Source organism: Lytechinus variegatus, chromosome 3 (assembly GCF_018143015.1).
Source record: "Lytechinus variegatus isolate NC3 chromosome 3, Lvar_3.0, whole genome shotgun sequence".
Classification (NCBI taxonomy): domain Eukaryota; kingdom Metazoa; phylum Echinodermata; class Echinoidea; order Temnopleuroida; family Toxopneustidae; genus Lytechinus; species Lytechinus variegatus.
Genome location: NC_054742.1, coordinates 65345211 through 65371956, shown reverse-complemented (window position 1 = coordinate 65371956; position 26746 = coordinate 65345211). Strand labels below are relative to the sequence as shown.

Here is a 26746-nt window from a genome sequence, read left to right as displayed (position 1 = left end):
TTCCCATAGTTTTTTGTGTGTCTCTCAAGAGGAGGGGGGGGGGGGGCGGGGGACGTGATATGCTCCTACCTGGATCCGCCATTGATTCATAACTTTCAGTCTGACGTCACAAAGGTACGCTATTCCAGCTGACCAGCTTACCCGATCTATACCCCTGAATCTATAAGTTTCTGTCACACCACTGAGACTTTTGGCCGAATAAAATATTCTGTAAAAAAAATCATCAATAAACACAATGGGGGAAAGTGGCGTTTTGTTTGATGCCATGTTGTGCCCAGTGCTGTCCTACGACCATCATATGTCATCAGACGCCCTACAATTATTGACATGTTTAATTTAACATCGTTTTAGATAATAAGGTATGTAGACATACGTACCTCCTCTTTCAACAGACCCATCCTTTCCAATCGACATTTGTCTTGAGATCTGTTTCTTGAGTGCTCGTCTTTCGTTTAGCACAGACTCGGACTCGGCCCCCGACCCTTCGGCCTCCGATTCGGTCACTTCTTTGATGGCTTTCTCGGACTCTGTCATGATGGATGGGTCAGCCTCAGCAATTTCCTCTGGGGTTCCCTGACAACTGATGCGGCCATCCTTCATGACGATGATCTAGAACAAACAGAACGGTAAAGAATATCCGCATCAGATACTTCAGAAGTTATAGGTGTTATGATGTGTGCCTATCATCTCGCTTTAGGACCACCGATGGAGGTTACAAACTGATCCTGAGGTTCCTGAATCAAGCCCTGGATGAGCCACGTCTTTCTTTTTGGATAATGGTCTTTCTTAGAGGTCTATCCCAGACGAATACCTGGCAAAATTGATATTTGATTGATGTACATATACATCTGTAACCCCCCATATACATAAAGGAAACATTTTCAGGTTGAAGAAGAAAAACTTCGAAACTAAACTTCGAGTAATGACTTGCCTATCGTCAATGATTGACATAAAGTTTGAAATGAGAAGGAAAAGTTTGAACCGAATCATAGCGTTTCTCGTTGTGCAACCTGGTCAATTGTAGGCGAAGAACGTATTTGAATAATTTAGGATAACTGGAAGTCAACCAGAATGGTTTTGCTACCAGGTTGATTTCTTACTTTATCTGCTTCCGGTAGATACTGGAGCTGATGGGTAACCAATATGACCGTCTTCTTCTGCTTCATCAGGAGGCCTTGGATTCCTTTCTCAAACAGATGGGAACCAACGTGCATATCAAGGGCAGAGAGAGGATCGTCCTGAAGGAAAACAAATGGCATTCGTCGCTGTAATTGATGGTAAAGTGGTAATTAATAACTGATTTTCTAGAAAACATAGGTTAAAATGAGGTTGATGAAAGGGCCATTAGAATCAATCGAAACTAGAACCTCAATTGTTCCATTGCTTCAAGGCAAGTTGTGGTTTAAGTTTGAATGGCCAATTGTTACATTAATCGCTAACAGTAGAGATATCATATTTCAGCTCATTCGGCTCTTAAATTATTCATAATTTTCTAGGAAGTATAAATAGATGATTGTCTTCACCATCGATGAATCAGGAAAGAGCAGAGTAAATATAAGAAATGGACAACTTAATAAAAATTTTGATACTTTTGGCTCACCATGCTTAAACCACAACTTTAAACCCGAGTTTAAGTTAAACCCGACTTCAGAATAAGGGCCATTATGTTTCATTCTGAGGTGTTTTCGCTGCTTCAACTTGAAAGATTGTCAGCATTGTTCGAACAATCCATCATATTCACTGACTAACATGACTAACGTGGTGCTTTGGAATTACACCTGCTACGTTTGTTATGTGACCACGCCCAAGGTGTTAAGATTACCCTTACAAGTTTGATCATAACACCGAAAAGCATTGCGGCGGAAGCCAAAAATTTTAGGAGGGGACAACCCAACAAAAAAATTTGACAAGCGCAAAAAAAAAAAAAAAAGGTTCTCAACCTAAAAATTTTAGGGGGCGCGTAGGAAAATAAATTGACAAGCAAAAAAAAAAAAAAAAAAAAAAAAAAAAAGTCATCAACTACAAATTTAGGGGGGTACCGTCCCCCCCTCCTCAAATTTAGGGGGGGGACACGTCCCCCCCGCTTCCGCCGCCTATGCCGAAAAGTATTGGTGTGTTGACCAAAATTTGTTGAGATAACACTGATGGTGTTTCTGTGGCCCGCTCTGAACATTCGTGGCGTAGTTTCAATTACACGGTGGGTTTGTTACCTACCAATATGATGACATCTCTGTCCGAATAAAGCCATCGGCTTACACTGACCCGTTGCTTCTGTCCCCCGCTTAGGTTGATCCCTTTCTCACCAATCTCTGTCATGTCTTTACCCGGTAACATGTCTATGTCAGGCTCCAGAGCGCATGCTTGGATTACTTTGCGGTATCTGAAAGCAGATTTTATCATCAGTAGATCTTGAAACATTATGTTACTTAAAGAATGATGAATGATAATGAAGTTTTATAGGATGGAAGCCTACCATTGAAAATTACCTAAGCTTGATATTGATGTTCATGACGTAAGTGGAATCAGGGTTCATTCTGAAGAAAGCAATACAACTGAAAACTACAACAGGGGTAAAACATGCAAGGCTCTCACTCTCTCATCAATCTCACATTTCAAACTCCATCAGCGTCTGCTACAAAGTGGAACGCAAATTTAATGGGTTTTTAATTGTTCCTTCGATTTTCATTCTCGGAATTTAGTTGAGTTTGAAATGATGCATCAGAACGGTGGTCAAATATGTTTCTACTCACTTGCTAGAAGACATTTCTTCTCCAAATAAGACGTTGTCTTTAAGTGTAGCGTTGACCAGCCATGCCTTTTGAGGGGCATATGCAATGGAACTCGTCTTCCTAAAAAATAAATCCAGGAATAAAATTAACTTCTCTCCGATGAATAAATGTACTTTATACAATATCACAATGCTATTTGACAGTAGTATATTCTAGTCGAATAGTATAGAGGATTTGGTAATTGATAAATGGTTAGAAACAATAAGGGTCCGATGCCAGTCCCGTGGTGAACTCCTGATGTGAGGCCAACCGTTTAGAAGATCATGAAGATACGACCTGTAAAAACTACTTGTACCATTTTGTTTAATATGTTTAATAAGTCGTAAGTCTATGGTATTGCGACTTGTTAAGTAGTCATTTGTGTTTAACATTATTAATTCCTTTGCAAAATATTGTGAAATGATTTCGGTAAATTCCATATCTTCTCTTGTGGAATCTTCCATTTACATTACTTTGCCGAGATGGCCATTTCTTGACTGCAGATCACATTGCAAACAAAACGGAGAGAGCCTTTCGTATACATTAACCTACCCGCTGTGCTTCAGGGTTCCAGAGAGCGTTGTCATTTCATTCAACATGGCGCTGAGAAGGGATGACTTTCCGCATCCAACTGCTCCGATAACCATTGTCAATTTGCCTATGTGAGGATAATAAAGATATATCAGGCACGGTGAAGATCACCCAATACACGCTCGAAATGAACAAGAGCAACATCAAGCACTGAAATGTTACATGAAGCGAGGTACAAGTCAGAATAGTAAATGGATATCAAATAATGCGATGGGGTTTCCGCAACTGCTTGGACTGATTTTTTTTGTAAAAGTCATATCTCAAATAGAAATACATTCATATTCAGATACTTAGGAATGTTTGAATTCTTTCATATATCCCTTTTCCACCCAAATCGCTATCATTATCCACTCTCAAAGTATGTCCAACCGCACCCTCAGTATCAACGGATCGTGCACCATAAAAACGTTAAGTATGAACATGAGATTAATTATAGCCCTGGATTAATGTGACTGAATTGCGCTGAACCAATGTGTTTTTAATCACCTCTTGGTATTTCGACGTTGATATCGGACAAGATAGCTTCAGTAGAGTCCGGATCCCAAGTGAAGCTCCCATCCGAGATCTGCAACCATAAATCAGAAGGAGATCAACAATACAGGACAGCTGTTTCTCATACAAGCACAGTGTCGTCATCAAGAAGTTTATATATACAAGGGAAATAATGTTTCAATTTGTACAGCTCGTAATACCTTTAAGCCAAGGGGGAAGGATACTTCGGTTTATTGAAAATCTTCTAATCTGTATAGGTTGCTATGTTATATTGGCGGTCGGGGCCTATATAATTATTGTAAACGTGTTTGACCAAGATCATTTATATATGTCATTTGGATGTCGTAGCCTATGGTGGAAACGGATTTTTACATCCGCTAAGAGAATGTTTGAAATTTTCAACATATTTCAAATTAAGTGCAGGGAATGAGAATTTTAAAAGAGTAACATGGAGCAACAATTTTTGTTTTTAACTCCAAAATTAGTATTAACCTGAGAATAAAAGTTTGTATAATTTTGAATTCAGTGCTCTGATATGAAATATTGAAATCACTGGCGATACTTCATTCAGGATGTGATGTAAAAGGAATTGTTTTGATAAGGAATCATTATTGATTAAATTCCCAAACTTATTCTGAATTAAATATTTGTGTTAAAAACGGGATAATTCTCAAACCTTTATTGCAACGTCATCATGGACATCTCCGCTACCAGTAAATGACGTATCTCCGTTTTTGATTGGATTGGTGGATCCGTAGGATAGAGATCCTCTTGGCGATCCGTTAGCTCCTAATAATGGAGTCTTATCGGGGAGTTCATGGGCGTCATCTTTCTTCTTACGGTGCCGACTGTTCTTCTTGTGTCGGGAGTGCTTGATCGTTACCGCAAGATCCTTACAGAGACAATTTAAACGTTTTGAATGGTGTAAAGGATATAACTTCTTGTTAAAAATAATCTTCATCATGTTAACTGCAATGTCAGAGTTGCATCGGCGACATCGACTCCGGGACAAAATCTTTTGAAAAAAAAATACAATCGGTCTGCTTGGAGAGGAGAATTGGCTTCTTGGTGTGACTGTAGATCAAGTCAAAAGTGACTCACTGGGACACTTTTTTTACCATTCATGATATCATTTTCCGCAATGGTTACTACCATCGAAACATTGATTTTGATAGGTTAATAGGTAATTAATGAAGAATTACCGTTAATAACACGTTTTCTACAGTTCTAGATCTGATGCGCTGACAAAACTGTGACATCTTCCCAATTTGATTTAAATGCAAATTGAAAACAGTAATATTCAGACATGATAATTACATATAAATTCATATATAAAAACTTAATTGGAAGTTGGTTTAGGATTCGGTTTTCTTTTGTAACCATGTTTGCTTACGTCGTCCTGTGTGCTCGCCGCGCTCTCCGCACTGTCTGTCACGTCATCATATTCATCTTCCAATTCCTTGAGCAGGTCGCTGATCTCCCCATCGGCGCCTTCGACCTCGGGTGCGAGGAGGTACTTCTTGAGGCGTCCTGTACTCACGATCCAGTTGACGAGGAGATTGATGACGAAGGGGAACATGAAGAGGGGACCGGCCATCTGATTGAAGAGCGAGAGGGTGGTGAAGGCGACGTCGGGCGTCAGGACCTTGCCCGTGATCGGCTCGTATGTTCCGAAAGACTGTGAAGATCAGCAAGATTCGGGAAAGTAAGATATGTTCTTTTGAATACATGACCCAGTAACTATTCGTAAAGTTAGACATGGCTTTAAGAATTTCGATGTAAGAATAGTAATTCTCAATTTTTCATTTCGAGGTCGGCATTCAAACTGAAAGGTCAAATCCACCTCCCAAAAATGTTAATTTGAATCAATAGACAAAAATCAGACATGCATAATGCTGAAAATTTCATCAAAATCAGATGTAAAATAAGAAAGTCATGACCTTTTAAAATTTCTCTTATTTCTCACAAAATAGTTATATGCACAATTTAGTCACATGCAAATGAGAGAATCGATGATGTTCCTCACTCACTATTTCTTTTGTTTTTTTATTATTTGAAATATTTCAATTTTTACAGATTTGACACGAAGGACCAACTTGACTGAGCAATAAAATGTTTAACATTGGTAATTCTACATGTTCAGGGAGAAATAAAACTTTGTTTCACAGGACAGTGAGGTGAAAATTAGAATAATTCATATTTCATGTAATAAAATAAAAAAGAAATAGTAAGTGATGTCGTTTGTTCCCTCATTTACATACCGACCGGATGTGCATACAACTATTTTCTGAAATCAAGCGAAATTTAGAAATCTCATAACTTTCTTATTTTTCATCTGATTTTGATGAAATTTTCAGTGTTACGATAGGTAGATTTTATCTTTTTATTCAAATCAACTTTTTGTTTGGGTGGACTTGTCCTTCATTGGCAACGCTGATGATAATTATTTAAACTCGGAGAACGATGGAAGTGTGTCTTTTATATTTGACGAAATTATTACCAATATTAGCAAGGAGAATCATAGTCTCGTAGCTAAGATCAGATAGAAGAATAAATTAATATAATACTCACCACAAGGGTAACGATGATTGGAGTCGCATTGTTGATGATAACTGCCAAGAAGAAAACGTTTGTTGAAAATAAGCAAAATGTGGAAAATAAAGTAGAATACAGCGTAAGGAAGAGTAGTCAAAATCAAGAGTAAATTCATACATGTTTTTTTAACCAATCATAAAACGTGTTCTTACGTTAGAAAGATTGGAAAAAGACCTGGATTTTGTTGCCCAACAGTGTTCGAAGGCAATTTTATACATGAACGAAGTAAACACGCTATTCCATTTGCTCCCTTCAAGGTAAGAAATACTTTAAAAAAACATGATTAATTGAAGAAACCCACAGGTAATACTAAAAAGAATAAAGTCTCAAATCAACAAATTCATACAGTAACATGTTTCGTCCATCGATATTCATATTAATTTCTTTATGTCATCGTGATTTTAAATTATAACCCTTATTATGCTTTACTTTGCAGAAATGAATTAAATGAAATTAAAGTGAACTATATAATACATCGATATCTAAAATTTACAGCAAATTAAAATCATATCATTAAGTTAGTAATATGCATAAAAAGAGTCAACCAAAATTGAGTTTGCAACCTTAGCAGAATAGTTACTCGATAACTTACAGGTTACAGCGAAGAAAGCGTACACCTTCAGAAGAGCATAGAGTTCCTTGATTCTGGCTTTCTTGATCGCTTCGTAGTATATCCTCTCCCATCCATACAGTTTCAAGAGTTTGATTCCTTGGAGCATTTCGTTTGACATCTTCAGGCGGTAGTCTGCAGCACCCTATAACGTTTGAATAAAAATAATCACAGTCAGGGAAAGTCAAAAGGGAAAGTCTACTGAAAATTTAGGGCGAGGGGGCGTAGCGACGGATGGGGGGGGGGCATTGGCGGATCCAGCGTAAGCTATTAAATGGGCTGGGGACGGGAAAACTTTCGACTTCTTAAAATGAGAAAAAAGCTCACACTATACGCGTGCCATAAAACAAATGACATTCGGATTTTAAACCCCAAATTGGGATACTGGTATGATATTTTTCCTGTGCTTGAAAAAAAATAAATTCTTTAGAGGTTTTTTTTATCATGCATCAAAATTTATCGAAATTTCTGAGCTTCTTGACAGTGTATGCTAAGATCATTGGCGTTCCAATGCAAGATGGAAATCGGATGATTTGTCTTACCAAGACAGCTTTGATGAACTTTCCCATTGCTACAGCAGCTGCTAATTGGAATGGGATCACGACAAGAAAGACACTGGCGCCGATCAATGCAGGGGAACCAAGCTCCAGATATAATAGTACTACAGACACGATGAGCTGAAGAAGGTGGAAATAAAAGCAGTTTTTGTGAATGAAATGAAATCGCTGACAAAATGTTTATAAGACGATCAATTGCATCAGGCGGATCCAGGACTTTCTAAATAGGGGGGGGGGGCACATTTTCACGAGGAAATATTTGACAAGTAAAAAAAGGTTTTTAAACCCAAAAATAAGGACATTTCGTCCACGAAAAGAATTGACAAGCAAGGGGGTGGGGGTACACTTCTCTTTTAACGGCATTTTTACATTACAAATATTAATTTTCCTCTCAAGGAGGGGGGGGGGGTACCATCACAACCATCAACATCATCGAAATCACCACTAACAACATTGTCATTATTTCCATCGTCATTGTCATCATCGTCGTCGTCATCATCGTCATTCCCAGTCATGATTATCTTCATCATCAGCAGTAGCAGCATCATCATCACGATAATCACTTTATCATTATGATCAGGAGCGGGATCATGATCATCATCATCATCATTTCCATCATCATCGTCATTCCCATCATGACCATCATCATCATCATAATCGTCGTCGTCATCATCATCGTCGTCGTTTCAGTCATTATCATCTTCTTCATCGTCATCATTATCATCATCAGCAGCAGCAACAGCAGTATCAGCATCATCATCGTCACGATCATCACCATTACCATTTTACCATTACCACTATTACCATGATAATCATATAATCATCACCATCATCGCCACCATTGTCTTTTTCATCCTCCTCCTCATCATGATCGTCATCATTCAAAACCATCCGTATCATTGAACACAAAACCCCGACACCACCACTACCAGTATCACCACCACAGCCAACCATCCCCATCAAAAACAAGTCACAAGACCAATCCAAACAGTGGGACTATCGATATTTATTTTAGCTATTTTTTATTTATTTATTCATTTGTTTATTTCGTAGTATATTGAAAACTGTTTCAATACTTAACACCTTTGCCCCTGAAATTATCATTTGATATCTTGCACTTCTTGACAGAAAAAGCTGTTTTTTACGTACAAAGTACTGTCTATAATTTTTTTTAACAATAGGGGGTACACCCTTCAAACACGGCCTATTTTTAGCATCTTCCAAAATATTATTGTTGTATAATTATCTTGTCTTTGCTGAAAGTATATTTTGCGATATCTATATCATGTTTTTGATGTTTATAGTTCACCCATATATCAAAATGTGTGAAACGAAACGAAACACTGTGATTATTGGAAGTGCATAGAAATAAACGAAACAAAATGAAATACCTTGAAAGGGGTTGCCCAGACTTCGTTAGCAAACATAAAGAAGAACATGATATTGTTGGCATCTACAGACATGTGATTGGTGATCTGTCCCATGGTCATCGACCCTCCCGTCATGGCGTACGTTGACAGTCTCAAAGACTTCTCGTAGATCGTACTCTGTTTCGAAGTAGAAAGCATGAATTTAATAACTTGCATGGCGAGTGGCGGGAAGTGTGACGTCATAATACGGCAATGAGCATGGTGATTTTGAAATAAAAGGAGATGGCCTTGTAGAGATTGTACGCCGTTCTTCAGATTTTATGCTTTAAATTAAGTCTATTGGGGGAAAAAGTCGTGATTATTGATTATGTATATGTTTTAATGTTATCATTAAGTTTGATGATGCATATGAAATCTTAATATTTCGGTAATTCCGGTAAAGTTCAAATGGCAATTGAAATAGATACAAATAAATGTATTTTCAAACTGCTCCATCAAGGGCTAGTATCAAGACGAACGCTTTCTGACTTAGATCACCTGGGAGTGGGCGCACACCTCTCCTTTGGGACAAGGGTTATGGATTCGAGCCCCATATCTATTGGTCGAAATTCGAGGGCATATCCACTTGACCATTACCATCTCATGGACATACGGACATATTACATACGAACATACCTGGAGAGCCGACCTAGCATGTATGCCTTCCATGGATGTAATAAACTGATAGGTTTGATCACACATGTGCCTTATGAGAGCAGTGACGAATATACAGCCAATGAGTACGTAACCATCTGCGAAGAATTCACTGACGCTAACCGGGTGAGGAGAGACATCCTGAAAGTAAAATAGAAAAAATTTAAGCAGCTGCCTATTACATTATTAGAGAAACCTTTCTTCTCAACGCAATATATCAAATTAGACATTAACATTCATACATGATGTAACAGGTGACAACATATCACAACCAAGAACAGGGGATAAAAACACAGAAAAGGAAAGAGAAAGAAGGAATTGTTATATAATATAAATAGTATGTCAAAATCTATCAAGACATTAGATTTTTCACTCGCTTACGGTTTTTTATAGAACATTTTGTCACTCTGGCCGCCTCAATTTTTTTCTCCCAATACGCCACCATAACGATCCCGTCAAAACAATATGAATAGTGCAATTTGATTTGTAAAATAGAACTTGCATGCATGCGGAATAAATCAAATACCTGCATTTCAACATGGATCATGTAGATTAAGAAAAACATTTTCTATTTTGCTGTCATAAAAATTAGGTTCAAACAGTTGTCACATTTTCAAATAAACTTGACATAATTTCTGAGGCCGTTTAAGATTCATCACAATTACTTTCCTTCTTACATTAATAAGCATGTTTTATTTACGGTAAGTTACTCAAATCCACTAAGTTTTCTTGGCAAAGACGTCCCCCAAGACTGAATATTGTCTTCTCGAAATATACATTTGATATGGTAAATATGTTACCACAGTGGCGACAAATATAAACAATTAACATTTTGTTTTTACATTTGTACGTGGTATGTGTAGGGTTGATTATGCGGAGACGGGAGGGGGGGTACCCTCCCCCGTAAATCCGCCAATGATTGGCACACTAGTTGTACCATATTTATTAGGCTGCTAAATTTCTCAGTACCTAAATGCCGTTCATTTTGTAGGTAAACCTTATTTTTTCACATCATTTTTTGCTTGTTAAATTTTTCAGTGCAAACTCCCCTCTTGGAAAAGAAGCTAGATCCGCGCCTGCCAATATCATATTTTGGGTTACAAAATGTCAAATACGCGACATATAAACTTCAAAATGGTCATAAATCACAAAGTCAAAGAATTGTATTTTTTATACACCTATTCAAGTTATCTCATGCGAGTGAATATCCGTTCAAATCGTTAACGCACTTGCTGAGAGATAATGGTCTAAAGTCCTCTTGAATGGGCCCAATAAAACCATACGTTTTGTTTCACTACGAATGGGGGCCTAAAAGGGAAACTTTGTAGATTAGTAAAATAATGCAATTCTATCAGTCGACATAAAGTTTTGTTATGTTGATTAACAGTAGTCAACACTAAGTATTGCAATGTTGATCTATTGGAATTGATGAGATCATAATTGAGTTTTATCGTATTTGCATGCCCTCTTCTCAACCGAGAATGGGCTTTGATGATAGTAGACTAAGTGAACAAGAAACCTACTCTGGAAATGAAGAATCTTAAAAAGGGAGATAGAGAGAGAGAGAGAAAGAAAGAAAGAAGCCAAAAGGACATGATGGAGAAAAACAAGGAAAAAAAGAAGAAAAAGAAAAAAAAAAGGAAACTGGAGGAGGAGTAGGAGGAACAAGAAGAAAAAGAAGAAAAAAAAGAAGTAGAAGAAGAAGAAAGAAAGAAAGAAAGACAGAAAGAAAGAAAGAAAGAAAGAAAGAAGGAGAAGAAGACCTTGGGCCCGTTTCATAAAGAGTTACAACTGTTGTAACTTTGCCATTATGGCAACTACCATGGCAACAGGGATCAGCAGCCAATCAAAATCAAGATTACCATGGTACTTCAAAGCTACAACAGTTTATGAAACTGTCCCCCGATGTGATGACGTGTTTTCTTACATCTTGTTCACCATAGACAGTGTTGGTGACATAAAGGGTAATACCCCCAATGGCCAGGGGACCAACATAGGCCCCCATGTCAGTGACGAACTTGAGAACAGCACCAATGAACATTCGAACCCAGTAGGTAGCAAAGTACACCTTGAAGAGACTCGGTTCTCGCCCTTCGTCTTTGGCTTTTTCCTGCAGGAAATAGATCGAATAAAAAGGGCCGTGGATTTGTATTTACCAACCATCACGTGCTAAACATTTTCATGAAAAATAGAACACACAAAGAAATTAAAGTTCATAGACGAGCGCCGTATTATTTTTATCCTTGGGCTTGTTGAATAGAGTTTCGCACCAGCCATATACATTTATTGTTTTTTTCTTTCATAGAAAGATTTTATTCAGAAATCAAACACGAAAGCAATTCAATTTACAAAAAAATCATGAAGCGAACATGTTTACAACAACTGTACATGCGTACTATTATCTAATGATATGACAAAATTATGATGTTTTTGACTGAGAACCCTTTCAATTTCACAAAGCCGTTTCAATACGCTCTTAAAAGGGCTAAAACACAACCGATTACCCTTACAACGTGTGGAAAAAATGAATTATTTAGCATAAAGAATATAACGGTTTACAGTAGAGTATTGAGCGTCAGGGCAACCAAACAAAAATAAATTCTTATTCAAATACACGTTATTGTTCAAATAAGAGGTTTGGAAGTTTTGAATAAATTGTTGAGTTACAGGGCAGTCCCCAAAACAGATGTGAAATACTTTCAACAGAGGAAGAACAAAATGTACATAAATAGATTCAGACAAGCCAATATCGTAAAGATGTTCGTTCACCCCCATTATCCGATTGAAAAGTTTATTGAAAGTAGCGGAGTTTTGTAGAAAGACAGCATTTAAAGGAATCATATACAATCTGTTCCAATTATTAACCGGTTCATTTAAAATGGATGCCCATTTTGATTGTGAAGTGGGGATTTTAATTTTATCAACAGAAATTCTATGGATAAACTTGCATACCTTAAAAACATTATTTAAATTATACAACAAATCTTCTTGAGTTGTTTTACTCTCAACAAGATGTTGACTAAAATGTTTCCATTCATTGGGATGGATATATATATTTATTGTTATCGTGGTCTTTTGGGGAAAAAGTACCACCATTCATGTCAATTGTATTCATGGCTGCGGTGACATCGTCTTCATTTCGTATCTTAAAACAAACCAAAACGTCAGTCGCTAGATGCACTTTGTCTATGTCTATACATTTAAATCCAAGGCAATTTAAAACACGTTTTTCTGTCAGGCACAACGGACTGGGAAAAGGATCTTCATGAACATGATACTGAACGCCACAAAACGTGAGCGAAATTCAAATTCACAATGACCCAGAATTTAAACGTGTACCTGGGAGCCCTGGTCAGGAGGGAGAGTAGGAGGGGGGGGAGGCTGACAAGCGACCGCCCACGGAACCACCCTCTCTCTAAATGGAAAGTAGCCAATCCACTCCCTCATCACACTCATCTTCGAGTGATATGGACCAATCCCTTTAGAATGAACAGTATACCCTTACAGAGTGCATTGTGGCACCTTCCGTAGTGAACTGTATTTCTTTTTATTTTTTATGCATGTCTTTTTTATACATTCACTTTTTATTCATGTCTTCCTAAAATAAAGCCTAAAATCCAATCTAAAAATAGATCGTCGGGTACTGCGACTAGGGGCCGGGTTGGCTCTTTTGCTTTCATTGATTTTCCTTTCCATCATTTTCAGAAGAGCAAAAAAGTAATGAAAATGATATCACGGGCATCCCTGCCCCCACCCTGTCCCTGCTCGATCGACTCACTATCTCTCTTTTGAGGTTGTTCTTGAAGCGTCTGTGATTGTACTCGGCGGTGTGGACCTCGGGTATGGTTCCGAGGTCATCGATCTCCAAGGGTTTCTTGAACCCGAGGATGAACAGCCAGTTGAGCCACCAATGTAGGAGTTGAGAGAAGAAGTTGACGTAGAACTCCATGTAGTACATCCGATCATCCCTCAAGTCATGCGGGACTTTGTCGACGTTTGGACTCCAACCAAACCACTGAAATAATTAATGAAGATAAATGAAAAATAAAACATATGAGATCAACAGTGTTGAAGAAGAATTAGTTTTGGTTACCTCGTTGGGCCCTAATCTATCTGAAATTTATAGCTAAAGAACATGGATTAAAACAGTTTGGGAAGGATAGGGGTTCAAGGAACAAGAAATTATAACAAGAAACTTAAATGTAATTATAGCAAAGTGCGATCATTTTGAAAAGTAAAACTTTAAAGGGAATCCAGCCTTGACCATAAAATGTTGTGTTGGGAAGGAGAAAAATAAATTAAACAGAATGGTGAAAGTTTGAAAGAAATTGGACAAGCAATAAGAAAGTTATAGCTGCTTTAAAATTGAGATCACTAATACTATGTAGATTTCAAATTGGCAACTGGGTAAGTAAATTATGACAAGGGGCAAGGACAACTTTCCCATAGGCCATGTACTTTATTATCAGGGATTTGTGGTTTTCTCCTAAGTACCCATTCCCCTGGGGCAGTAATCTAAATATAACCCATGTAGTATATTGTTTTATGTCCTCATGAAAGAAAAATATAATTTGAAATAAAACTTTTGGAAAAATGACATTTTAGCCATAATATGTATTGGAGTACATGGAAGAGTAGTCCTTGCCTTACATCATTATGACATCCCATATGCGGCCAATTTGAAGTCTCCATGGGTATAGTGATTACCACATTTACAACTTTTAAAAATTCATATCTTTCTTTTTGTTTGTCCAATATTGTTTAAACTTTCACCTATCAACTTGTCTGATTTTTCTTTCTTTATAAAAACAAGTTTTATTGGGTTGGATTCCCTTTTTCAAGAGCTAGTAATAGAAGCCCTTAGCTAATATTACGTGGGTAGGGCAAATATATAGATATACAGGTATCTAGAGAAAATGACGGGGGCTAGAGGGAGAGAGGGGGAGGAGAAAGATGGACATCCCCACACTCATTTTCTCTCCAATTATTTCAAAGGCGTACCATTTAAACTAAAAACAAACTATAAAATCACCCTCCACCACCCCCCCCCAAAAAAACCTGTTAAATCAGTCTTGCCCCTTTGTGTATGTTTTGATGAAAAATTATTTTCAATCATTTTTGGCAGGACTGAGCTATTGGTTTTTGGCACACTCGATCATGACATTGGTTCTTGCAGTTTTCCTAAGTTTATAGTCACTTGAATTATGTCCAATTCATTGTGAATACCCTTTCTCTTATGCAGTGCCATGGTCTAGTTCACCCGTTTATTACGAATGACGACATTTAATGGTTACAAAAGACCAATCGTGGACTTTGTACTGCATGCATATATAACTCAATTAGACTTTCATTGTGTCATAACAACTCTAATTGTTCGGGGTCACAGAAAATGAAAAATGAGCGGGAAAAAAATCTTTTGAAACTTCACAATTCAGGGTAGTTGGAGGGGTTTCCTTGTTATATCAATGATTGTACAGTTATAAAGGTACATTGATTATACAATATTTGACGGTATTTCTGAAAGTATGGTAGCGTGGAAGTGGTCCTTTCGACTTGAAGACAGCTTTCCTCATTAAAATATGTACAAATTTTATCGATTACATGCAAAATGAAAGAGGTTCAGTGCATTTAGGAAAATATACAAAACACACGCTGTCAATCTAAACAGGCCCGTATACATGAGAAATTATGTTGACGAATTATCATGATTACTGGAGTGTACTCGCCGTTCATAGTGATAATTATGCCTAGGACCGTTGAGTCGAAAAACATTTTCAGTAGAAAAATGACTAAGCGAAACAGAATGGCAATTAGGACTTTAAAATTAGAGTCAAAGAATGAATTAAAGAGAATAATATTTGTTATCCAGTATATTTTGGCTTGTTATTTTTTAAAATGTATACCTTTGAAAAATGAGGGGCTGAGTCTTGGCAAGGTATACTCTAAGAGATATGCCCTCTTCAAAAGGATTTATCAAAATGACCATTCGCTTGGAACTTGTATCATGTGTCAGACCGAGAAGAATGGTCGAAATCAGCCAAATCAATCAATAAATTGGTTAAAATCTACCAGGAATTTTATTGGATTCCACCAATTTTATCGGTCGGAAACATATTAAAATAGAGAATGGTCTTTTTTGTACGTTGAGTGCATGAGCTAAATGACACCCAAATTGATCATTTTGTATCAATAATTGATCTTGTCTAATTCAAATTCGGCTTGATTATCCCAAAGACGTATGGATTAAAATAAAGATTTTGAAAAATAGATGTGACCAGCCATCCCAAAATAGTAATTAAGTCGCAAAAAATATTTTGGTAGATGACTTCATCTTCACACTGTCAAAAGCTTTTTCTGAATTTTAGAACACTTCAAAGCGTGGGGTGTGTTTTTCAAGCAAAATGAACGTCTCTGAATTCCTTTTGGGCGACTTATTGCGAAGGTGGTTTTGTGGTGGCAAGTCACATAAAAGATTTTTGGAAAAAAAATAGGGGCACACGAAGAGAAGTGAGAGCAATGAATATTCGAGGAGGCTGCATGGAAGACTCACCCTGTCCGCGATGAAGTACAACTCCACAACTAAGAAGAAACTGTACAGAACAACCAGGATAATACTAATATCAAAGGCTGTCACGTGGACATCGTTGTATCCATGGTAAACAAGGAACTCAAGATGGATGCCTATCGTTGCCAAGGAAACCACCCAGTAGAGCAGGAGAAGAAACGACATTTTCCAAACGCGCCATTTCTCCAAGCGACTGAAGTAGAGCAGGGATACGACTCCGCTCAACGCAGACGATAAACCTTGGGAGAAAAAGATGCATTCATTTAGTACATGAAGGTTCCATGACACTTGCTCCGGCGACAATTACTCCGATGGAAAATTTGCACGTTACACTAAACATAAAATCTAACCTCCAAAACTAAATGAAATAATCCTTATCTTCAAATAATTTTGAACCAGAAACTCTTATCCTAACTCAACCACATAATTATGCTCTCTGAGATATTAAGACCGGAGGAAATGTCGTTTCACCGATTTGAAATTTATTGCATCTTGGAAGTAAAAATAGATTTTGGGATTAATTTGTACCACTGACGATAAGAGAGCATACGATCTATAACTACAGCAGTTCAGATCAAAATTAAAAACCTATTCGAGCATGCTGGAAATAGAATTGATTTCATTTCATTTGATCTATAGACGTTTTTGTTACGTTCAACGTAATACTGTTTTTTTTTACAATAATTATAACCTATAATATATACACATGGATGTCATATTCACTTGAATAATTAATTTACAAGGAAATTTTTGTTGGTAGAAGTTTGGTATTCAGGGGTTGCATCACGTTGGAAGGGGGGGGGGTGAATGCCGCCAATCTCACCTGTGAGGTATAAATGTGGCTGTGTAGGTTGGCTGACGTAGGTGCTATCCGTGAGGATACCTTCGGCAACAGATGCTACGGATATCACCACCAAGACAAAGGTAGCAAGATATCGTGGACCATGCGTTACGTAACGGAGCAAGAACCGGTTAGGGACATTACTAGAGAGGGATCGAGATCAACAAAAAAATGTTGGAATGGGCTCAACAACAAAATGATTGTTTATAAAGACAGTAAATACGACTCATTGAAAGTACAGCAATTCAATGTTTCTTTACTCTTCCCTAGACCTCTTTTTTGAAAATCAGCTAGGAAAAAGCTAACAGTTAACAAATTAAACTCTACTGCACGTAACCTCTTCCCTTGAAGAACTCATTTTTAATCGACGCCTTCCCATTTCGAAAGACGGTCACCCAAACGTTTTATATTTCCCCCATTTTAAAAATGAATGTATAATTGGATTAAACATACAATGAAAATGTAAATATTTTTTTCCGTTCCTTTTATGTTTATTATATTACCGCGGTAATATGACGGTATATTTTTATAAGGGTGTAAATATAATTAGATCAACAAAGGCTGGTCAATTACAACACGATGAATGTTTACGTTACATCCATATAGAATTTCATACCTACAGTATCTTGAAAGACAGAGGAAACACAAGCTATTGAAATACTACGCCAGTCACACCAATCAAAAATCCAGATCGATTAAAGCTATCACGTTATTTCGAATAGCATTGCATCGGTTGGTTTGAAGTCGGTTCAACTGGTGTGACTGTATCATCATTGAATGATTCAGTTGGTACTACTTAATGAAATATTTTGTTCATATCGGGGGTATTTATTTCGATCAAGAATGAATTTCTCATACACATTGCGTGTAACAAACCTCATCGATAAAGTTCCAAAATAACAGGCAAATCATACACCTTTTTCGAGATTTGTCCCTCGGTGCCTTATCAATATCTAATCTTAGTTTCAGATCATTGACAAAGTGAGCATGTCACCTCCTTCCTTATTTTTTTTATTTAATTTATCTATTTATCTATTTATTCATTCTTTTTTTTTTGGGGGGGGGATTGTGGAGCGTTGTGGCCCAGTGAATCAGTCTCCGGACTTTGAAACAGAGTGTCGTGGTTTCGAATCCCAGCCATGGCCTAATTTCCTTCGGCAAGAAATTTATCCACATCGTGCTGCACTCGACCCATGTGAGGCGAATGGATACCCGGTAGGATTTATTCCTTGAACGCTTTAGCGCCTATTGATATGGCGGCTTAGCTACAGCCGGGGTAATAATATGATACCAAGTATCGAAGCGCAGTTTAGTAAATGCATATAGTAACTGCGCTATATAAATTGACATAATTATTATTATTATTATCATCAACATTTTATTAATATTCTAGGGTGCGATGGTAAAGATATCCCCAATCTCCTTTCTTTAGTGATACTATAAAAGAGATACATACCTGTGTGACGTGCAGCATCCAATGAGGAGTAGGACGAGGAGAGCAAGAGCAAAGAATCCGGCCTGGGCACCAGCGATAAAAGCATCCACCAAACACTGATTACCAAACACATCATCATAGGACCAGGACTGGTTAGCGAAATATGGCAGGTCGCTGCTATTTGTACCGCAGAACCACTCCCAGCTATCGGAACCCATCCCGATGGCGACGATTGTTACTCGGATTCAGCAGAGAGAAATCCAGATGAAAAGTTTGTAGATCGTTCCTCTTTGCGCTTAGAAGGTGGCCGACTCTTCACCCTTGGAACATGTAGAAGGTGCGTTAACTCGGTCCGATGAGAAACGGTACGTTTCTTGCTTTGAGCTGAACGATGGAGTTACAAAAGAAAAAAAACAAGACAATGCAACTTTAATTCAGAATGTTACATTGCTAAGTTGGTATGCAAGGGAAGAACTGAATATCTACATTGATTAATTCATATTGGCTTTGTACAGGGAATCTGTAGTTTCAGTAGGCAAAATTAATTTTATGATATACATTTATATAGAGAGCAGCTTTCAGTTTCTTCTTGAAAACATTTTTAATGATCAAGTGCCATGACAAATAAATGGATACAGTTATATAGGTACATGTTAAAAGTGATTAATATCGCAACACAATAGGGCAGTATGATATATATATATCTGAGGAAACTTCATTGGTTATACATTAGCATGATTAGGGGAAGGCGGGGTAAGTTGAGCATAGGGGCAAGTTGAGCCACCAGCCCAAGGCCAATAATGAATGAGTCAGACATTATGGTGGTGTCATGTATTGATGACCCATTAGATAAATCTTAACCCTATCACATTGTTTTCAACTTTGAAAAAAATGTTCTTTTTTAGAGGGGAAAATACAAATTTCAGCCACAAAAAAGTAGAAAAGGGTGTGAAATAGATCAGTGCTTTTACCCACACATGTCTTTAAATATAATAAAGAAATAAGAATGATATTGTTCGTCCAGGTATGGATTCTCATTCTTGTCATAGTCTTTTACATGATGGATGCATAAGAAATGTGTGGATGTTAAAATATCGCATGAAGTTCGGACTGGGGTAAGTTGAGCCGGCCAACATGGGGCAAATTGAGCCATGGCAATTCTTATGGTAATGTATTATAGAAAAAAAAAATCTTTAGAAAGCCATTGATATGCAGGCAGAAAGGAGCAAACCCACATGATAGTTCTTTTACTTTCAGAGGATGTTAGTATTTATAGAGAATTAGCAAGAGAAAAGACTTTGAATAAAATAAATTGCATGCTTGTTCTTCCCGCATACATTTGGTACATAGTTTTTGTGGCTCAACTGACCCCAGAAGGTGGCACAACTTACCCCACAGATGGGGCAAGTTGAGCTATTTGACATCGCTTTTTTCAATGGTCACAATGACTTTCAGTGTGGGGTAGGAAGTTATATATAGGAGAAAAATATTTCCTAAAAATCAAAATTTAAAGGCAAGGAACTTATTTCTACAATATTATTATTCATATCAATTCTAATTCTAAAAATGCATAAGTGTCACAACTTACCCCGCCTTCCCCTACATGTTTTTCGAAACAATTTATGTTGCATTTATAGTTTACCCATCCGTTTGAGTTGCTTTTGAAAACCAATTAATCACGCCTTATCTTATATGCGATGCAACTCTGTCAAAATCGTCATGATATAAATTTGTCAAGGAATTATATTCTTAATATAAGCAATGAGGTGTATTTAGGGAGTGTGACGACGAGAGAAAATATTGAAGGCCCATGACTGCACTAACATGATTATCTCCATTATGGTCCCGGGGCCACTTCCATTGACGAGTGGATACCATGCGCGACCATGGGGTCTCGAAAAGCACCCTAAACACGTAATTTCCATATTCTGAAAATGCACCCCTTAACAAGTATTGGCGTGTGAAACCCTACCCTTAACAAGTATTGGAAACAAAACGATACTCTTGGCAAATATTCCCTGAAATGAACCCCTAAACAAGTGTAGGAATTTTTATTTTTATTGTTATGAAACGGGTCCTTCGGTCGTCGGTTTTACCTTTTATATACACGTCATTTGGTTTAGTACGACCCACCTTCTACACCTCACGCAAATCGGACTCTAAAAACGTAGTGTTGGGGCAAAAAAGGACATCCTTTATAAAACATTTTAATTTTGTTTTATCATCCCCGCAAATTTGACCCTAAACACGTAATTCTCCTAGCGAAATAGATACCCTTTTTCATTATTTTTGTGTTTTTGACACCCTTATCACGTTACTTACGTATCGTGCCCTATCTTGAAAAAAAACACATCCATTTTACGTGTTTTTTTGATCGCGCATGATATCCACTCGTCAATGTAAGTGCCCCCCCCCACCCCCGGGATTATGGTATAAGCAAGGGGCGAGGCGAAGCGACCAAGCGGGTAAATGCAATTCCAATTTATACCGTAAGACACAAAGTCTAGTGCATTTTTGCCCATGAAACTAAAATAAATTATAACACAGAGTTGAACGGCAGAGATGATCAAAACCTTGATATCAACAAACCATCTTTTGTTTTTATTTCTTTAGTTTAAAACAATGAGAGGAAATTTGACGATTTTTTTGGCAAATAACCAAGGTCTAATTTTAATAGACTATACGCGGTAATGAATATTCAACTAATTCGTATGAGATTAAGGAAAAACAAAATAATGAGAGTGAGCGAAGCTACCGAGCAACATAAAACACTACATTTCTGGTGCATTCAATCTGTGTATGTTTTTCCTTCATTTACACCCCACCCCCTTTTACCGACTTAAAATGAAACCGTTAGAGAGAGAATAGTGTTTGACTTAACAAATGCTGCAGGCTATTTTCTCGTGGCTCTGACTCTCGTCTTTCAAACAGAGGATCGCCGGTTCGAATCTTAGCCATGGTGTGTTTTCCTTCAGCAAGAAATTTATCCACACTGTGCTGCACTCGACCCAGGTGAGGTAAATGGGTACGCGGTAGGAAGAAATTCCCCGAATCAAGATAGCCGCGCTAAAGCCGGGGTAATAATAGCATCATGTCAAGAAGGACAGGGCCAATTTTTCAGAACTTATAAGTGGCTTCCCTGAGTAAAATGTGACGTTATTATTTTTATTTTTATCATTACTACTATTGTTATCATTATTATTATTATTATTATCATCATTATTATTGTTATCTTTATTAATACCATATAATCATAAAAGGGGTGTAAAATTATGCATTTATGAGAAGAATTAGTCACCTTTTTTATTTTGTACAAAATAATATCCCTACTTTTAGATCAAACCTTAACTGCCATTGGCATTGCACCATCACCATACAAGCTATACGGTCGATAAACAGCCTCACATTTCTATTTCGGCCTACGTCTGTTTCCTTAAAAAAAAATCAATGCCAAACTATATTTCTGGAAAAAAATATCTTGCTGGGTCGCTTCGTTCCCTCACATCTCCCCTTCACTGCAGTTACCTCTTGCGTACGGGTTAAAATGATAATTTTCACTGTTGATAATATCAAATATATTAATCGGTCGCAACGCTCCCTCGCAAAGTTCACGAATCGACGTAACAGATATCAGGGGAGCGTTTCATGAAAAGACTTGTCAGACGTTTTATCCGACAGTTACTATAGTAACAGTGCTTCTCAACCAATCAGAATCCAGGAAAGTTGTCAGATCTGACAACTTGTCAGATGAAAATATTGATGAAACGCCCCCCTGGTTGCTCTTGTTGCCCCATCCCCTGTGAGAATAATAGCATGCAGATGCAGGCTAAATATTTCAATACTTGTATATAGTGGCTCGGCTTAGTCTCCTATTAAGGTGTCCTTAATATTTCAAGATATAATAATTGTAACAATATGCAACTATATATCGCAGCAAAGAGAAATGTAGAGAATTTCGGGTATAAATTAAAAATATCAAAACCGGAGGGAGATACGACCTTACGTAAAATTCCTAGACCCGTTTGACCTTCAGGTACACTAATCTTGCCACAGTTTGTAATTACTATATCAATTAATTATTAGTAAATGAATGAATGGGAGATAATCATCTATAGATAATTTTATTTTATACTTCACGTTTCAAAAAACAAACATGGTTTACAGGAGATCAAAGAGCATGTTTGCAAACCTCGTGAAGTTTTGCTCGTCGTATAAGATACACGTAAATGAATATTTTATCACCTTCAACCCGAGGAAGACCTTGAAAATAACAATTTATATCAAAGTGCAATGTAAACTGTCATGATTGTGCAGACAATTTTTTTTTGTATTCCATTGTGAGGTTCTCTTTTTCCTTCCATTTTAACAGGTCTATTTTTCGGTTTGCACAACTACATTATATCCACATTAAGTGAGTAGTCTACACCATACTGTAATATTATTACACCATATAAATATCATATTTTGCAGCGCTTCAGTAGAAACATTTCCGTTAAACGCTATATAAATGTTGCATCCAATAAAAAACATAATAAAAAAAAAATATATATAAATGTTGCATACTATTATCAAAATAACGATATCATAATACTATTTGATATGTTCATACATGTGTGTATGATATGTCTTTCTTTTAATAGGTTGCAACAGTAACGTATTACGCCTGCAATCAATTGTCAATCCTTTTTTTCCATTCTTGGTGGACAAACCTTAACACATATGATTTCATGTAATAAAATACATAAGAATGAGTGGGGATATGACATCGTCAGCTGGCTAACTGTATAAACATGAAAACATGCACAAAATTGATTTTTGATAAGAATTTTCAGTGTTTTGTTTGTCTGATTTTCCTTTCTTCAAATCATTTCATTTTCAGCCTGTAGTGCCCTTTAAGTTCAATTAGGTCTTACTTGAAATAAAAGGAAATAAAAGGATAGTCTGTTGTCTCCGTGTTCATTGGCATATTCAGGCGCGTCCGGTACATTTCCTTCCGAAATATTGTGTATCTGAAATGCTCAATCATGCAACTTTGTTGGGAACAAATCTGTTTTAAACTTGCTCGATCCACTGGACTACTATGAAGTCTGAAGTTTCGAGCCATTAATCGGCCAGATTCGGCTGTTGATGTCAAAATTCAATATTCATGAATTTCAACTTTACAGGAAGCTTGTTTGAATAAGTGACCGAGAATGAAACAAGATTAACATCGAAAATGTCGTAAAGATGGGACGTAAAAAAAAAATGCCATCTCAATTTCACAAAATGGTTATCAGGTTACAAGCGCATCGCGGAGGGCCGAGATGTCACCATGGAGGTAGATAATGGAGTATACCATAATTATCACTCATTTCATTCAAAGCCACATTTTGATGCATGATGGTTATTATTATGTCAGGCATAATTATGCTTCATTCGATTTTTCTTGCAGATTGGAGACAAAAGATTCCTTCCTAACTCAGGGGCGGCGGAGTGAAGTTGAAAGGGGGGCAAGGGAAAAGGGCACACTTTCTTTCGAACAGGGTACTATCTCAAAACAGGAAAAAATGACTTATCCACAGTGGCGTAATTGGCCAAAATTTTGACGGGGGGTAGATATGTCGTATCACATAAATTTATAAGAAGTTGCGAGCGAAGCGAGCGAGCATTTTTTTATTTTTTTATAACGAAAATCCAATTTTGTGATAAATTCTGACAATATTCAGAAAATGATATGATATTTCGGCCTTCTCTCTTTCCTTTTCTCTTTTTTTTTCTTGGTCGTGAAAAATTTGTGGAGGGGTAAGAGCCCCCCACCCCCCTCTATGTGCCCCTGCTTATCTACTCCACTCACATGACTCACGAAGCTTAAGGCATTTAGGATTATCCTCACAAGTTTTGTAGTGACATATAAAAAGGAAAATGATTTCTTGTTTCAAATGGGCACTCGTTGGCACGTAAAATGGGTCCTACTCAGTTGAAAGGGGCACAAAACAAGTTCGTGTGGGGCACTTTTCTTGGGTAAAAAGGGAGATTGATACGAGATTGGGCACTTAAAAGAAGGCAAGGGGGCACTTGCTTACACATAAATCGGGTCCTTCTGAGGCGAAAGGGGCACATAACACGTTCGACAGGGGCCAGGCATTTTTCTTGCGTAAAAAGGGCATTTTTTTAATGCAAAAAGTGGGGGGGCACTGTGACCCCCCCCCAGGATCTTCCCTGTCCTAACTACAGACTTACTAGCCAGATACAATAGGTAATATGCTTTTGTAATGATAATTAGTTTTCGCTGCACCTGATCGGATGTTATGAGTAGACACATTGATAACTTTCACGGGAGAAAGCAAAAATTACTATTGTAATATTTATCGAAATAGAATTTGAAATTCCTCGACTGGCCGCATGTGGCTGCAAATGTGGCACATTGACAAATCACAAATAAATTATATTCCATCAAACTATTTTTTTAATATGGAAGTATTTGTAAATTTTTAAAATGTTGATTTAGAAATTGCCAATTTAAGGGGTTTTCACACTTTCTATGAAACTGTTATATAATATTTCGCCCGACATGATAAGGCTTTAATATAATGCTTTATATATATTCACATTTTTATCAAATAAAATTGGGAATATTCACAATTATCTATTTTCAACACGAATCACTTTTCAGTTTTTCCATAAAACTGGCGTCATCAGTACTTCTTTAATTTGAAACTACAAGAATTGATTTGCATTTCGTTGTGACTCCGACCTTTGTACCATGATGTCACACACTCAACTGCTCTATATGGTATTATGTTTCAGATTGTGTATATTCAATCATTAAAGAAGCCCTTGACCGATTCATAATAAGTTACAACAAAGGACAATCCACAAGTTCAAGAATAAGAGCAACAACACATGTTACAATATAAAAGGGAACGTACCCATCCCCTCGAGTGTCAAAGTTTGTACAGCTGTCTGGGAAGGGTCTTAACCCCCCCCCCCTTCCGACATAAAGAATCGCGAATGATGGGATAGCTATTTGAAAATAAAATAGAGATTGCTAATATCTTCATGAATCATCCACAGTGACTTATAGAACATTTTTATTGGCAAGTTGAAGGATCGCATAAGTCTCCCTAAACATAGCAACAAGTAATGTACATGCATACAAACTGGATTCCAAGAATGAAGGATATTTTGAAAAAAAAGCATGGCGAAGATATATTTGAATGCATTCACACAGTGGCGTACCTAGGATTTTCCACGGGGGGGGGGCAAAGTCGTCTGCAAAAGAAATTGACAAGCAAAATAAAAGGTCTTTAACCACAAATAAAGGATTTCGTACCAGAAAACAATTTGAAAAGCAAAAAAAAAAGAGCGGGCCAGGGATCAATTGTGACTCGTTGGGGGGGGGGGCAGACTGCCCAGTGCATTCACGTCAACATAAAACATCAATTCAGTCTTCTACTATTGGTGTGATTGGTTATGATATTAACAGGGTGCCAAGTGCTAGTTAATCTTAGAGACAACTTGCAATGAAGGGTCCCCAACTCTGTTGGAAGAGTATATTGATGATCCAAACAATTCAAACAAAGCTTAAATTCTACAATAACGTAGACATAATTATCAAGGCTTCAGTCTGGAAAGTAATCCCCAAATACCGTTAATATCAGGCACGAGACGACATCGATATGACATCCCCCCAAGTCGCACTATTATTTGGAGGCAGTAACATGGATGAATAAAGCTTTGTCATCGTCAACACAACCAAACTCTGTTTTATCAACCGGAAAATACAAAATCGAATCGGAAATGGTGTATATTATTCCAATGCTAAAAAGAGATTTTCAACCATTCCGAGTTAAATTGATCCAGAACAGAATAAAAATTGAAGAAACTTACGTTCAGAAAGCTACCTGACAAGTAATGTCCCTATCCACCTGTCCACAGCCCATGTCAAATGCTCTCATACACAATGGCTCCAGGCTTCCAATTCAATGGAGCCGCAGACTGAATGTTACCGAAAGAGCATGAAATACTTGCCCGGGATTGCGTTAAGGTCCAACCGCTCACCCAAAGTCAAGTTCAAAGAGCGATCAAATAGATAATCTTTCTCACTGCATGTAAAAGTTTGTCGACTCGGTCTATCTACAGATCCTCCCCCTGACCTGTACAACCAACTGGAACCAGTTCCGTGGAACCAAAGGTACATGGTTCCACTCCACTAGGGAAGAATTCCCTTACTCCTTAACACGGTGCTCC

General features: G+C 37.4%; 1 protein-coding gene across 2 annotated transcripts in view; it reads right to left on the bottom strand.

Annotated features, from left to right (window-relative positions):
- Positions 1 to 26746, bottom strand: part of LOC121411690 (ATP-binding cassette sub-family C member 9-like) — a 43204-nt gene extending 16458 nt beyond the window's left edge. For both annotated transcript variants that reach the window (XM_041604516.1, XM_041604517.1), the window contains exons 1-19: positions 26387 to 26746; positions 18539 to 18901; positions 17065 to 17225; positions 16227 to 16480; positions 13455 to 13691; positions 11604 to 11786; positions 9659 to 9817; positions 9005 to 9160; positions 7599 to 7733; positions 7039 to 7201; positions 6423 to 6463; positions 5245 to 5529; positions 4528 to 4743; positions 3846 to 3924; positions 3321 to 3426; positions 2751 to 2849; positions 2215 to 2380; positions 1101 to 1238; positions 378 to 609 (exon numbers count right to left, since the gene is read on the bottom strand). In XM_041604516.1, coding sequence (XP_041460450.1) covers positions 378 to 609; positions 1101 to 1238; positions 2215 to 2380; positions 2751 to 2849; positions 3321 to 3426; positions 3846 to 3924; positions 4528 to 4743; positions 5245 to 5529; positions 6423 to 6463; positions 7039 to 7201; positions 7599 to 7733; positions 9005 to 9160; positions 9659 to 9817; positions 11604 to 11786; positions 13455 to 13691; positions 16227 to 16480; positions 17065 to 17225; positions 18539 to 18735 — 3007 coding nt within the window. In that variant the 5' untranslated portion in view covers positions 18736 to 18901; positions 26387 to 26746. The remainder of the gene's footprint in view (positions 1 to 377; positions 610 to 1100; positions 1239 to 2214; positions 2381 to 2750; positions 2850 to 3320; positions 3427 to 3845; positions 3925 to 4527; positions 4744 to 5244; positions 5530 to 6422; positions 6464 to 7038; positions 7202 to 7598; positions 7734 to 9004; positions 9161 to 9658; positions 9818 to 11603; positions 11787 to 13454; positions 13692 to 16226; positions 16481 to 17064; positions 17226 to 18538; positions 18902 to 26386) is intronic.